The sequence below is a fragment of the Cololabis saira genome, chromosome 5 (assembly GCF_033807715.1).
Source record: "Cololabis saira isolate AMF1-May2022 chromosome 5, fColSai1.1, whole genome shotgun sequence".
NCBI lineage: Eukaryota > Metazoa > Chordata > Actinopteri > Beloniformes > Belonidae > Cololabis > Cololabis saira.
Window position 1 is genome coordinate 1,843,419 of NC_084591.1, and position 14,500 is coordinate 1,857,918.

Sequence of the window (14,500 nt, forward strand, 5' to 3'; positions counted from 1 at the left end):
TAATCTAGTATTAGGTGGTACGGTTGTACTTTAATCTAGTGTTAGGTGGTACGGTTGTACTTTAATCTAGTATTAGGTGGTACGGTGGTACGGTATATATATATATATATATATATATATATATATATATATATATATATATATATATATATATATATATATATATATATATATATATATGTATATACATATATATATATATCGGTCCTGCTCTGTGTTCCAGATCGAGACCACTTCCAGCTGGGCTCCCTGTCCCACCTGCTCAACGCCAAGGCGGGGGGCTACCAGGAGCTGCCCGACTGGCCCGACGCCGCCCCCGACCCCTCCGTGCGCAACGTGGAGGTGAAGGATTCTGTGCGTGCAGTGGGAACAGTAACATGCAGAGACACAGGGGCCCCCCGAGCTCTGGGGGGGCCCTACACATGGGGGGGGGGGGGGCCCTACACATGGAGGGGGGCCCGGGGGGGCCGGGGGGGCCGCCGTCCCCGAGCAGGACCAGGGGGGGGGGCAGCAGAGCTGCTTTAATCCTCCGGGTTTGTGGAAACACTAGCCCAGGGCTCGGCAACCCGCGGCTCTTTAGCGCCGCCCTGGTGGAGCTTTTTCAAAAATGTTTGAAAATGGAAATCAATGGGGATGGAAATATATTTTAGGTTTTAATGTGGTTTCTGTAGGAGGATAAACATGACACAAACATTCTGAATGTTTTCCAATGCTGTAAAAATGTGTAGAATAAATAAACATTTCAACGTTTCTGTTAACGAAGATTTGTACGGAAGAGAATCAGGGCCGTGCAGGAGAAAACATATTTGAGAGAAGAAGATTTATTTTTATTGTGCACTTTGAGAAAAAGGTCGAAATGTCGAGATCAATGTTGAAAAACAATTTCAACAATAAAGTCGAAACTTCGCCTTTTTTCTCAACATTTCGGCATTTTTCTCGAAATTGTACTTCAACATTAATCTTGACATTTCAACTTTTTTCTCGACATTTCAACTTTTTTCTCAACATTTTGACCTTTTTCAAAGAATTTTGACTTTTTTCTCGACATTTCGACTTTTTTCTCGAAATTGTACTTCAACATTAATCTTGACAATTCGACTTTTCGTGCATAATGAAAAAAAATGTTCCTCCTCTAAAATATTATTTTTATTTTTATCCTGCCTGGTCCTAATACTCTTCCATAGATTTGCATATCAAAAAGAGTCATGTGGAAAGACATTAGCAGCTACATTAGCAGCCAAGGACCCAGTTATAACTAATATAGAAACATGCATGTGCATGTTTTTCTTCATTCTAATTCTGATACAAGACTTTTCATTTTTTGCGGCTCCAGAAATATTTGTTTTTTGTGTTTTTGGTCCAATATGGATCTAAAACATTTTGGGTTGCCGGCCCCTGATCAAGTGGATCTGGTGGATCTGGTGGGGGGGGGGGGGATCTTTAACTCTGAATCATTAACTTTTCTGCACAAACGGAACTAGGTAAAGGGGGGGTCCAAACATTTGCACACGTTGAAGCTGCTCCGGTCGCTCTGGGAGGCGGTGCCCCCCCCCCAACCCCAATCCCCCCCCCCCCCCCGCCCCCCCCAACCCCTCTCCTCCCCCCCCCCGCCCCCCCCACCCCCCCCCCCCTCACAACTGTCTGAGTCCTCTCACATTTATGCTGGAGCTGAAACCTCCGTCAGACCAACAGAGCGTCATCGTCAGCGAGCGTGTCCCGTGCAGCAGCACGTCTGGAGTGTTGTGACTCCACCCTGACTTTACTTTACCCATGATGCTTTGGGCTTTCTTTGACCAATCTTTGATTTTCAGGCAGGTTTTATGTCGCCGTTGGCGACGGTTTCAGACGAGCCGCCGGAGCAGAACGAGACTTCAGAAGGGACGAGGCTGCAGCTTTAAAACGCTTTAAAACCCACGTTTACAGCAGAAACACGACCACCACATGTCAATCAAACGTATCTGTGGCTCCCGGCTCTGCTGGTGGATCACTAACCCTGGTGGATGGATGGATGGATCCCAGAAGTGGATCCCAGCAGTGGATCACTAACCCTGGTGGATGGATCCCAGTAGTGGATCACCGTAGTGGATCACTGTAGTGGATTCCAGTAGTGGATCACCGTAGTGGATCCCAGTAATTGATCCCAGTAGTGGATTACTGTAGTGGATCCCAGTAGTGGATTGCTGTAGTGGATCCCAGTAGTGGATCCCAGTAGTGGATCCCAGTAGTGGATCCCAGTAGTGGATTACTGTAGTGGATCCCAGTAGTGGATCACTGCTTTTTAGTCGACGCTGGTCAACACTGTAGTGTACCACCACTATGATGATCCACTATGGTGATCAGTGATCCACTACAGTGATCCACTACGGTGATCCACTACGAGGATCCACTACAATGGTCCAATACGGTGATCCACTACAGTGATCCAGTACGGTGATCCACTACGGCGATCAACTTTGGTGATCCACTACGGTGATCAGTGATCCACTACGGTGATCCACTACGGTAATCCACTACGGTGATCCACTATGGTGATCCACTACGGTGACCAGTGATCAACTATGGTGATCCACTACGATGATCCACTACGGTGATCCACTACGGCGATCAACTTTGGTTATCCACTACGGTGATCAGTGATCCACTACGGTGACCCACTATGGTGATCCACTACGGTGATCAGTGATCCACTATGGTGATCCACTACGATGATCCACTATGGTGATCCACTACGATGATCCACTACGGTGATCCACCATGGTGATCCACTGCGATGATCCACTACGGTGATCCATAGGGGACTGTGATTGACGTGTTGTGGGCGTGTTCCAGTCAGCTGGGATCCAGTGGAACCGGCGGGTCACATGACCACTGGCCTCTCCTGGAGCTTCAGCTCTGACTGATCTCTTTCACCTCTGCAGGCCGAGGACGCCGTAACCCCCGGCGACGGGCGGGTGGGCCTGCTGGGAGAGCGGAGAGAGGTGCCCCCACCCCCCCCCCCCCCCGTGCTTGAGGGTGCAGTGGTGTTTGTTTGTGTGGATTCTTCTTCTGGTCCACGACCTTTCTCATCTGCTCAGTTTGGTGTGACTGGTCTGATCTAGTAGGATCTACTGGGATCTGCTAGTGTCCAGTAGGACCTGCTAGGATCCAATGGGATCTACTAGGATGCAGTAGGATCTACTATGATCTAGTAGGATCTGCTAGGATCCAGTGGGATATACTGGTATCCAGTAGGATCTACTAGGATCCAGTAAGATCTACTGGGATCCAGTAGGATCCAGTGGGATATACTGGGATCCAGTAAGATATATTGGGATCAAGTGAGATCTGCCGGGATCCAGTAGGATCCAGCAGGATCCAGTAGGATCTGATGGGATCCAGTAGGATATACTGGGATCCAGTAGGATATACTGGGATCCAGTAGGATCTACTGGGGTCCAGTAGGATCCAGCAGGATCTACTGGGATCCAGTGGGATCTGCTAGGGTCCAGTATGATCCACTATGATTTAGTAGGATCTGCTAGGATCCAGTAAGATCTATTGGGATCCAGTAGGAACTACTCAGATCTACCGGGATCCAGTAGGATCTACTGGGATCCAGCAGGATCCAGTAGGATCCAGTAACCACTAACCCGGGCTGATCCTTCATCCCTGAGTGTTTCTCCATCAGATCTGCTTTGACCTCCTGAACCCCCAACAAACGACAAAAAACAAACTAGTTAATTGAAGCAGAAAGTTAAAATAAATGACCTTTGTTGACCGGTTCTGTAGCGTCTGGTCTCCAGACTCCATCAGACCTGTTTTTTTATACCTATAATTCAATTTAATTCAAAAATACTTAATAAAATAGTTCATTAATCCCTGAAATCGCGGAAAATAATTATTACCGTATCGGCCCGAATATAAGACGTGTTTTCTGCAGTGAAATAATTCTGAAAAAGTGGGTGTCGTCTTACATTCGGGGTCTAGACGCTATACCCATTTACACCGCTAGATGGAGCCAGATATCTTTAAATGATGAACCAAAAAGAAAAATTAAAATAGTGGTTAGAAAGAAAAGAGAAGAAAATAAGAGAAGAGATAACAGAAAATGGAGAAACGTAGCGACAATCTGGAGAAAAGTGGGTGGAAGTTCGGCAGGTGAACCGGCAGCTGAGGAGAAGTTAGGATGCAAACTTGAATGAGGCAAAATAACAGGCTTTTTCTCTCCAATATATTGTTATAATCATTTGTTTCAGATGTACTGTAATAATTTTCTGTATAAAAATGGAATTTGGTGTTCAAAAAGTATTTTTTCAAACTTGAGTCTTGAAAAAGAAGGAGTCGTCTTATAATCAGGGTCGTCTTGTATTCGAGGCCAATATGGAAATTAGTTTAAATGATCTAAGTCTCTTAAAAGATTCATTGTAGAGAGTGTTAGGTTCCTAAATCATCATAACATAAATTAATAACTTAGGAAGGCACTCCTGCAGGAGGGGGAAAGCATACTGACAGAGGCAGAACCTCCCATCAGCAAATGCTTCCCCCAGACCCTCCCCTTGCAGGAAGCTATTTATTGGTAAAACTGACAGGAAACATGACCATATTTGGTAAACAATGAACAATTAGGAGAAGCAGATGGAGAAACAGATCAGATGATGGTTGAAAAGTCACACCTATGACTTTTCAGTTCATAAACAACTTATCTGTGGTGTGCAGAGCAACAGACATCCTTTTAAGAATCCTTAAATGGTCAAGAGGTTATTGTTGTCATCAGATGGTCAACTAACAATGGGATAGTTGTTTGGTCAGCCCAAACTCAGGAAGGGCTGCCCTGTCATCTGTTAACATGTGATAACCAGCAGTCAGGGTAAAGTCTTAAAGGGTAAAACACGAAGGGTCAAAGGGGTCAAATGAGGCAGCTTCTGGACAACAGGAAGTATTGGACAGATGGGTCCAACTGCACAATAGTCAACTGTTTAACAGAGCAGACAACCCCCCTAAATACCCTCAGGGAGTGGCCTGTCCTGTGTCTTCTGTTTAACAATGGTCAGCTTCTCTGAGCTGACTTGATTCTGTTACTTTCATAATGACAAATTTGTTCAAAAACGTTGATTAACCTCACAAGAGTTATTGCTGTGGGCAGGAAGGACGTCCTATTATGGTCTGGAGGTCCTGTAGAGGTCTGTAGAGGTCTGGAGGTTCCTGTAGAGGTCTGTAGAGGTCTGTAGAGGTCTGGAGGATCCTGTAGAGGTCTGGAGGTCCTGTAGAGGTCTGGAGGTCCTGTAGAGGTCTGGAGGATCCTGTAGAGGTCTGGAGGATCCTGTAGAGGTCTGTAGAGGTCTGGAGGATCCTGTAGAGGTCTGGAGGTCCTGTAGAGGTCTGTAGAGGTCTGGAGGTCCTGTAGAGGTCTGGAGGATCTCCCTGAGTCCCTGGTCGATGTTCAGTTCTGATCCAATCTGGGAGGAAATGATAAAATCGTCCAGAGACAGGAAGTATTGAAGGAAGCGTTGAAGGAAGTGTTGAAGGAAGTATTGAAGGAAGCGTTGAAGGAAGTATTGAAGGAAGCGTTGAAGGAAGTGTTGAAGGAAGCGTTGAAGGAAGTGTTGAAGGAAGCGTTGAAGGAAGTGTTGAAGGAAGTGTTGAAGGAAGTGTTGAAGGAAGGACCTTCACGTGGTTCTTGCATGAGGCCCGGCCTCCTTTCCACCAGAGTTACCGTCCAACATCTGAGCTTGATGTTTGACGGCTCCGTCTTCCTCCTCCTGATGATGAGGAGGACGTGATACTAGATAACCGGTGTAACTCCGTACCGAAGGGGACGTCGTGATGAAGTGTGGGTTTGTGTTTGTTGTTTTCTCACGTTCTTCTTCCTCCTCTCCATCCCCGTCTTCTTCTCGTCTGCCAGGTTTTCACGCTGCTCGAAAGAGTCACCACGTTGACCAGCGTGAGTCACTAGCGTAGCGCCACGCCTCCCCGAGAAACCCCCGCGCTTCCTGCCGCTCCGCTAGCGCTAGCGTAGCCGCTTCCTGACACGCAGCCCCCCCCCCCCTCCTGCCGTTAAAGAGGTGAGGCTCCCCAGTCGCCCCCCCACCCCGACAACCGTGTTCAGAGAGGTCGGTGCTTCCTGCCTCAGTACCGGGGAATCCAACCCTGAACACGACGACGGGGCGGACGCCGGCGTCCTCGGAGCCTCACCTCTCCTAACGGACCTGGAGCTCTTCTGGTCATGAAGGTTCCTGGACTCCTGGACCCCCGGGTCTGGGGACCCCCAACCACCAAAGCTGTGCGGTCAGACGCCGGCTCCATTCGGCCCATCTTAAGCCTGGATTGTGGTTCTGCGTTAAATCGACGCCGAGCGTGGGCCACGGCGCACGCCACGGCGTAGCCTGACACGCACCTCTGAAAAAATGTAACTACGCGTGGAGGCGACGCAGACCAAGAGGGCTGTGATTGGTTCTCTTGGTAGCAACGCATATCCAGTTCCGGTTCGTGCAGTCGTGAACTTTCAGCGCTCTTTTCTTCGTGTATGTGGGATTTTTTTGGTTTTGGTTTTTTCAATTCAATTCAATTCAATTCAATTCAATTTTATTTATATAGCGTCTAATACAACAGATGTTGTCTCTAGACGCTTTCCAGAGATCCAGAACATGAACATAAACATAAACATAACCCCCGAGCAATTATTACATAAACAATGGAAGGTAAAAACTCCCATAGTGGGAGAAAAACCTTAAGCCAAACAGTGGCAAGAAAAACTCCCCTTTAGGAGGGAAGAAACCTGGACCAGGACCAGGATCATAAGGGGGGGACCCTCCTGCCGAGGGCCAGACTGGGGGAGTCAGGGACGTCGACAGCACACAGCAGGCAGGTGGAAGCAGCAGCGGGATGACCAGAGGGGGGGGAGGGCCGGGAACACAGGCCAGAACGCAGCTCCCGAGGCTCCGGCCTGCAAACACAAAAGAGAAAAAAGGGGGGCCGGCACAAGATATTTTTTGCACAATAGTTGTCCTTATCTCTTTGATTTACTCTAACCAGAAAAGTTGGATAAACCATTCAGGAAAAGAATGCCCCCCCCTAGCGAACTGCACCGCCAAATGGAGTGACGGAGAAGTCCGAAGGTTCACGACGGCGTCACGGAACGGCGTAGGCTCTGCGTTGGTGTAACCCAAAACCATAATCCAGGCTATAGCCACACCCAGACGGGGGTCCTCATGGCCACGCCCCTCGCAGCCCGCCCTCATGGCCACGCCCCTCGCAGCCCGCCCTCATGGCCACGCCCCCGCAGCCCGCCCTCATGGCCACGCCCCCGCAGCCCGCCCTCATGGCCACGCCCCCGTAGCCACGCCCCCGCCCTCATGGCCACGCCCCCGCCCCCCCAGTCCGGGGGAACGATGCTCACCTGTATCGCGGCGTCTCACCTGCAGGTACCGGAGTGGACCAAGTGCAGCAGCCGCGAGAAGAGGAAGGAGAAGAAGGTGGAGAAACCGTTCTACTCCGACTCGGAGGGAGAGTCCGGCCCCACCGAGTCGGCCGACAGCCGTGAGTTCATCCACCTTTATCATTAAAGCATCTTTTACGATAAAAATTAGTGATCCACCGAATGTTCTGTAACCAAAATTGTTCGGCCGAAAATAGCAAAAAAACACTTTCGGTGTTCGGTGGAATAAGTGGGGAAAAAAAGAACAATTAATAACGGCATGTTTAGATGACGCAATCAAACGGCGAACAGCGTGGAGTGAGCGGCGTAAATTCAGTGTTAAACGTAGCAAACATGTCAGCAAGTCAGATCTTTACTTGGATGTGGGAAAAAGCAGAGGACACGAGAGGGGGAGAAAAAACACATCTTCACACTGAGTATAATACACAGTGTCAAGGTGCAAAAAACACCTCGGCACACAAAGCAAAACCCGGAGACTGTTGGGGGGGGGGCTGATAAGAGGAGGGGCCGAGGAAGGCGTTGAGTTGAGGGAGGTGGTTACCAGCAAGTGTGTATGTAAGCGATGAGTCCGTGAACTTCGTTCAGAGCTGCTCTCAGCCAAATGTCCTTGATGTTATCAGGCGGCTCGGTACAGTTCTGAAAACAGGGTCCACAGATGTTCCTGAGAGGGGAGGGTTAGTGGGGGCAGAGTCTCCTTGTTTACATTCCAACAGGGAGATTGTGACCAGAGCGATCGGCCAAAAACCGCCCTGTCAAGGCCAGATTACATATTGATGGGGGAGTACGAGGTTGTTGCATGCTTAAAACACCTTCGATTCCGGAGGAAAGAAGGAAAAATCCGCTCACAGATGGGGTCCCTTCGTGGTCGCCAAATTGTGGTGGCAAAAATTGTTGTTCAAAAAGAATGTCAGGACACCTCAGCTGTCTTTCGGAAGTTTAATGAAAAGAGAAAGAACATTCAATTGAATGGAGCCACACAGAGCAACCGGTCACATGAACCGTCAGTCCGGAGTGAGCTGAAGAAGATTAGCGACAAGTTATTTTATACTTGGGAGCTGGAAAAGACAAAACATCACCCATCACCCTGGCAACCGTGCCAGGCTCTGTGTCAAAGGAACATGACCTCGGCATAGGAATGAAAACAGGCAACAGACAGTGTTATACCAAAATTTTCCATTACAAGAATCAACAATTATATTGCAAAAAAAGGCAGCCTCAGTAATTTTCCGTCTGCCTTTACTCTCTGGTTCATCAATGGCGACTCCAATCAGACGAATTTGTGATCAATTCCCGCCAATCCAAGCTTCCAACTTCTCCAAGGTGTTATCCATCTTGCCAATGAGCTCAAAGACGCCGCCAGCCTGTGATTCCGTTCAAGAATCACATCCAGCTTGCGGCTTTGCTCTCCCAACGTTAAAGTCTGAGTGTTGATCACCTTGCTTGTCCCTTCAGCCACGTCCGGCAGCTCTGAAAGAGCCAGAACAGCTGTCGACGACTTACGCGTTTGTCGGTAGACCAGGAATCCCCCTCCTCCTATCAGCAGAAATCCTGCTATCATAAATCCAATTATGAAGCATCTTCAACGTCCTCGACAGACAGTATCGCCAAACACAACGGTTTCCAATATTTGTAGGAATCCATTGTGTATCCAACTAAAAATGTCCCATCAGGACAGGAGGGCTCCCTTACCCCCTGACTTCTTGTCGCAAAAATTTGGTCAATTGTGCTGAGAGACCGGTTAATCAATTCCATGATTGTAGAGTTTTGGAGGAGTGAAAAGGAGAGGCTCTGAAAGACAGGACAAAAGCAGCAGCAGGGCAGATAGGAAGGGAGAGGAGCAGAAAAAGCGTCCGCCTTCGCCGAGAGCCGGAAGAAGAGCACCCAGATTATAATAACCCAGATTTCTACCCAGATTTCTACAATTATTATACAAGGCTTCAAATTCCGGAGATCAGCCCCACCGCAACCCGATTAAATGGATTTGAACGGGAGAAAATGAAAAAGGATTATGAGAAAAAATACAAAATAAATGAAAAATTGCGAAGAACCTTTGTTCGGTATTATTTGGTATTCGGCCAAGTCTTTTTTATTATTTTTGGTTTCGGCCACAAATTTTCATTTGGGTGCATCACTGGTCGTCACCTCCACCTTCCGTCCCCCAGAGTCGGACTCGGCCAGCGGCTCGGACAGCGGCAGCGGCAGCGACCGGAGCGGCTCGGCTTCGGAGAGCGACGGGAGCGAAGACGCCTCCGAGTCTGAGGAAGAGGAGGAGGAGAAGAAGAAGAAGAAGAAACCGCTGAAGAAACCGGTGACGCAGAGTGAAAGGTGCTCTCCTAGTTTCTGCTCAGAGGTTCACGGGCCTTGTAGCACCTATAATGTAATAATTTCCTATAATGTAATAATTTCCTGAAAATGTAATAAAATCTGCACTTAACTCAATCGAAAATTTTATAAAATCCAATAATGTAATAACTTGACCAATAATGTAATAAAATATCCTGACTGATATTGTAATAACATTTTTACCGATAATGTAATACCTTATTACATTATTGGGAATTTATTACATTTTCAGGTGTTTTTTTTTTTTCCAAAACTGATAATGTAATACTTTTTTCATTTTCAGTCCAGAGTTCTACATTTTGTGTTTTAAGAATCTAAGAATGTTTTATACACTGGATTTGAAACACCTGAATGACAATTGGGTTAAACTTGAGTACCATGTAATAAATTACCAATAACGTAATAAGGTATTACATTATTGGTAAAAATGTTATTACAATATCCGTCAGGATATTTTATTTCAGATGTTTTAAACGTTTCGGACGTTTCAGATGTTTTAAACATTTCCAATGTTTCAATTCAATTCAATTCAATTCAATTTTATTTGTATAGCGTCTAATACAACAAAAGTTGTCTCTAGACGCTTTCCAGAGAATCAGAACATGAACATAAACATAAACATAAACATAAACCCCCGAGCAATTATTACATAAACAATGGCAGGTAAAAACTCCCCTAGTGGGAGAAAAACCTTAAGCCAAACAGTGGCAAGGAAAAACTCCCCTTTAGGAGGAAGAAACCTGGACCAGGACCAGGCTCAGAAGTGGGGACCCTCCTGCCGAGGGCCAGACTGGTGGGTCAGGGACATCAACAGCACACAGCAGGCAGGTGGAAGCAGCAACGGGATGACCAGGGGTGGGGACCGCAGGCCAGCACGCAGCTCCCGAAGCTCCGGCCCAATCAGCAAGTCCCAGGTTGGGGTTCAGGGTAGGGGAAAGGTTGAGAAGGGGCAGGGCCAGGGAGAGGAGTCTTGAGGGACAAACCTTCTCTCCCGCCCAAAAGGGGCTGTTACCCTGACCGGGCCGTTACCCTGCCCCTCTCAATCCCACACTGCAGGATCCGGTGTTTTGCATTCAGAGATGCTCTTTGCCACCAGCAGAGGATGCTGCACCATGTACAAAAGAGAAAAAAGAGAAGAAAAAGGGGGGGCAGCACAAGAAACTACAGGAGCGACTCTAACACACTAAAGTTTACACTACCTAGAGATTTACCAACACCAGCTACAGGTTTACTAAACACTAACTATAGGCTTTACTAAACAGAAATGTTTTAAGTTTAGTTTTAAAGGTGGAGGTGGTGTCAGCCTCCTTAACCCAGATTGGAAGTTGGTTCCATAGTAGTGGTGCCTGATAGCAGAACGCCCGCCCTCCAAATCTACATTTAGATACTAGAGAGCTCTGCCAGGAACATAAGGCACTATCAGGTCTTGCAAATAATGCAGAGCTTAGCCGTTTTGGGCTTTATACGCAAGTAATAACATTTTAAATTGGATTCTGAATTTTACGGGTAACCAATGGAGCGACGCCAACACTGGAGAGACGTGGTCTCTCCAGTGATTAGAGAGATTAGAGATTAGTTTCCAACGTTTCAGACGTTTTAAACATTTCTGACGTTTCGGACGTTTACGACGTTTCAGATGTTTTAAACGTTTCAGTCATATCTGACGTTTCAGACATTTCGTACATTTCAGACATTTCAGACGTTTCGTACGTTTCTGACGTTTCTGACGTTTCTGAGATTTCAAATGTTTCCGATGTTTCAACGTAATAAGGTATTACATTATTGGTAAAAATGTTATTACAATATCCGTCAGGATATTTTATTACATAATTGGGGAAGTTATTACATCATTGGGTTTTATTACATTTTCGATTGAGTTAAGTGCAAATTTTATTACATTTTCAGGAAATGATTACATTATAAGGTGCTGCAGGCGTCTCCAGTTGGTCCGGTTGGACGTAGACGTCCTTCCTCGGCGGGATTGGTTGAACTCTTCCTCCTTTTCCAGCGAGCAGAGCAGCGAGGAGGAGGAGGACAGGAAGAGGAAGATCCAGCAGCGGAAGAGCGACTCGGAGTCGGAATCTGAAGAGGAAGAAGAGAGCGACTCTGAAAGCAGCCAGTCGGACTCGGAGGACTCGGAGTCGGAGGTGGAGGTTCCAAAGAAGAAGAAGGTGGGATGGATGGATGGATGGATGGATGGATGGATGATGGATGGATGGATGGATGGATGGACGGATGGATGGATGGATGGATGGATGGATGGATGGATGATGGATGGTTAGGAGGGTTAGGGTTAGGAGGGTTAGGGTTAGGGTTAGGGTTAGGAGGGTTAGGGTTAGGGTTAGGAGGGTTAGGGTTAGGAGGGTTAGGGGGGTTAGGGGGGTTAGGGTTAGGGGGGTTAGGAGGGTTAGGGTTAGGAGGGTTAGGGTTAGGAGGGTTAGGGGGGTTAGAGGGGTTAGGGTTAGGGGGGTTAGGAGGGTTAGGGTTAGGAGGGTTAGGGTTAGGAGGGTTAGGGTTAGGAGGGTTAGGAGGGTTAGGGTTAGGAGGGTTAGGGGGGTTAGGGGGGTTAGAGGGGTTAGGGTTAGGAGGGTTAGGGTTAGGAGGGTTAGGGTTAGGAGGGTTAGGGTTAGGAGGGTTAGGGTTAGGGTTAGGGTTAGGGTTAGGAGGGTTAGGAGGGTTAGGGTTAGGAGGGTTAGGATTAGGAGGGTTAGGGTTAGGAGGGTTAGGGTTAGGGGGGTTAGGGTTAGGAGGGTTAGGGTTAGGAGGGTTAGGGTTAGGAGGGTTAGGGTTAGGAGGGTTAGGGTTAGGAGGGTTAGGAGGGTTAGGGGGGTTAGAGGGGTTAGGGTTAGGGGGGTTAGGAGGGTTAGGGTTAGGAGGGTTAGGGGGGTTAGGGTTAGGAGGGTTAGGGTTAGGAGGGTTAGGGTTAGGAGGGTTAGGGTTAGGGTTAGGGGGGTTAGGGTTAGGGGGGTTAGGGTTAGGAGGGTTAGGGGGGTTAGGGTTAGGAGGGTTAGGAGGGTTAGGGTTAGGAGGGTTAGGGTTAGGGTTAGGAGGGTTAGGGTTAGGGTTAGGAGGGTTAGGGTTAGGGTTAGGAGGGTTAGGGTTAGGAGGGTTAGGGTTAGGAGGGTTAGGAGGGTTAGGACCCAGTTTGACCCGGTTTGACCCGGTTCTCCTCCCCCCTTTAGGCGGCTGAACCCAAACCTGCTCCCAAACCGGCCAAGAAAGAGAGCCGGAAAGAGAAGAAGGAGATGTCTCTGCTGGACCTGGACGACTGTGAGTGGACCAGTACCCCTCAGCCTCAGGTTAGGGTTAGGGTAGGGGCCCTAACCCTAACCCCCCAGGGGGGTTGGCCCTAATCCTAACCCCCCTGGGGGGTTGGCCCTAACCCTAACCCCCCCGGGGGGTTGGCCCTAACCCTAACCCCCCGGGGGGGTTGGCCCTAACTAGGGCTTTTCGATTAATCGATTTTAAATCGTAATAGCGATAATGTAATTAGAACGATGTTAAAACGTGAAACTCGTAAAATCGATTTTTCACTTTTTTTTTATTTTTTATTTATTTATTTTTTTAACCTTGTCTGCACACATATTAATGATTGATGGAAATACCTCTCAATACCTGCGACAAGTGCCCCATTGGAGATGCTCTTTAGTGTAGGAGGGGGCGTGGTAACCATGGTGATATACTAACATGCCACCGGTAGACCGGCTCGTGTTCCTTGCAAAAAACTTGCAAATGTGAATATCAAATGTAATGAGTGACATTACACACCTCTACCTCCTTCATGGGTTGATTATTATTTAGCATGCAAAGACCCAGTTTAGTTTAATTAGAAAATGTCTTGTTTTATTTAATTGGAAATATAACTTACTGTATGTTTGCAAGTGCTGATTTGCTCATTTTTTTTAAAACTTTATATTTTATTATATTTTTTAAAACTTTTTTTCAACTTATTTTACAGAGTTTTGCACTTTATTCATTCATTTTTGGTTTAATAAGAGCAAAGTTTGCACTTAAAGCCCAATGGGGCAAATGTTCAATAAAAAAACAGCATATTTGAAATCATTTCTTTGCCTTTTGTCAATTCACAAAATAATCGTAATCGTAATCGAAAATCGGATTTTGAGAGAAAAAAATCGAGATTTTATTTTTGGGCAAAATCGAACAGCCCTAACCCTAACCCCCCCGGGGGATGCAGGGTCCTGTTTATCTGTACAGTACAAGAACCAGTTCTTCCTCATCACTAAGACCTTGTCTCCTGCTCCCCAGTTGAACCCGCCCCCTCCCCCCACGTCACACCTGTGAGCACCTACCTGTCCAGCAGCCTGGTCAGCGACCTGGAGGGGCTGTCCCTGTCCGACGCCGCGCTGTCCCCCCAGGTAAGACCCCCCAAGGTAAATCTTAACTACATCCACCAGCTCATTGAGGACCAGGAATTGAACACATTCCAACAGTTGATCAATGAATTCAACCTGCCAAGATCGGATTTCTATAGATATCTTCATAAGAAGTTATTTGTTTAAACTCCCAGACTGGAACCCGATTGAGCAATACCTGACAAATATTCAAAATGGAAAGCACATAGGGAGACTAATATCTAATGTATACTGAATACTGTCTGCCATGAAACAAGAAAACCCCCTACATATCAAACAAAAATGGGAAGCAGAGCTCGAAATAGAAATAAGGGAGGAGGTTTGGGATAATATTACATCAGAAATACACAAAGTAACTAATGCAAACCTA

At 47.2% G+C, this 14,500-nt stretch overlaps 1 protein-coding gene across 8 annotated transcripts in view; it reads left to right on the plus strand.

The window, feature by feature from the left end:
- The window catches only part of LOC133443641 (AP-3 complex subunit beta-2), a 93,889-nt gene that overhangs the window by 66,623 nt on the left and 12,766 nt on the right, over window positions 1–14,500 (plus strand). For 5 of the 8 annotated variants that reach the window (XM_061720729.1, XM_061720730.1, XM_061720726.1 and 2 more), the window contains exons 17-23: window positions 224–354; window positions 5,882–5,920; window positions 7,401–7,515; window positions 9,577–9,739; window positions 11,766–11,928; window positions 12,940–13,027; window positions 14,024–14,133. In XM_061720729.1, the coding sequence (XP_061576713.1) occupies window positions 224–354; window positions 5,882–5,920; window positions 7,401–7,515; window positions 9,577–9,739; window positions 11,766–11,928; window positions 12,940–13,027; window positions 14,024–14,133 (809 nt within the window). The remainder of the gene's footprint in view (window positions 1–223; window positions 355–5,881; window positions 5,921–7,400; window positions 7,516–9,576; window positions 9,740–11,765; window positions 11,929–12,939; window positions 13,028–14,023; window positions 14,134–14,500) is intronic. The other 3 variants (XM_061720731.1, XM_061720733.1, XM_061720732.1) reach the window with 2 other exon arrangements.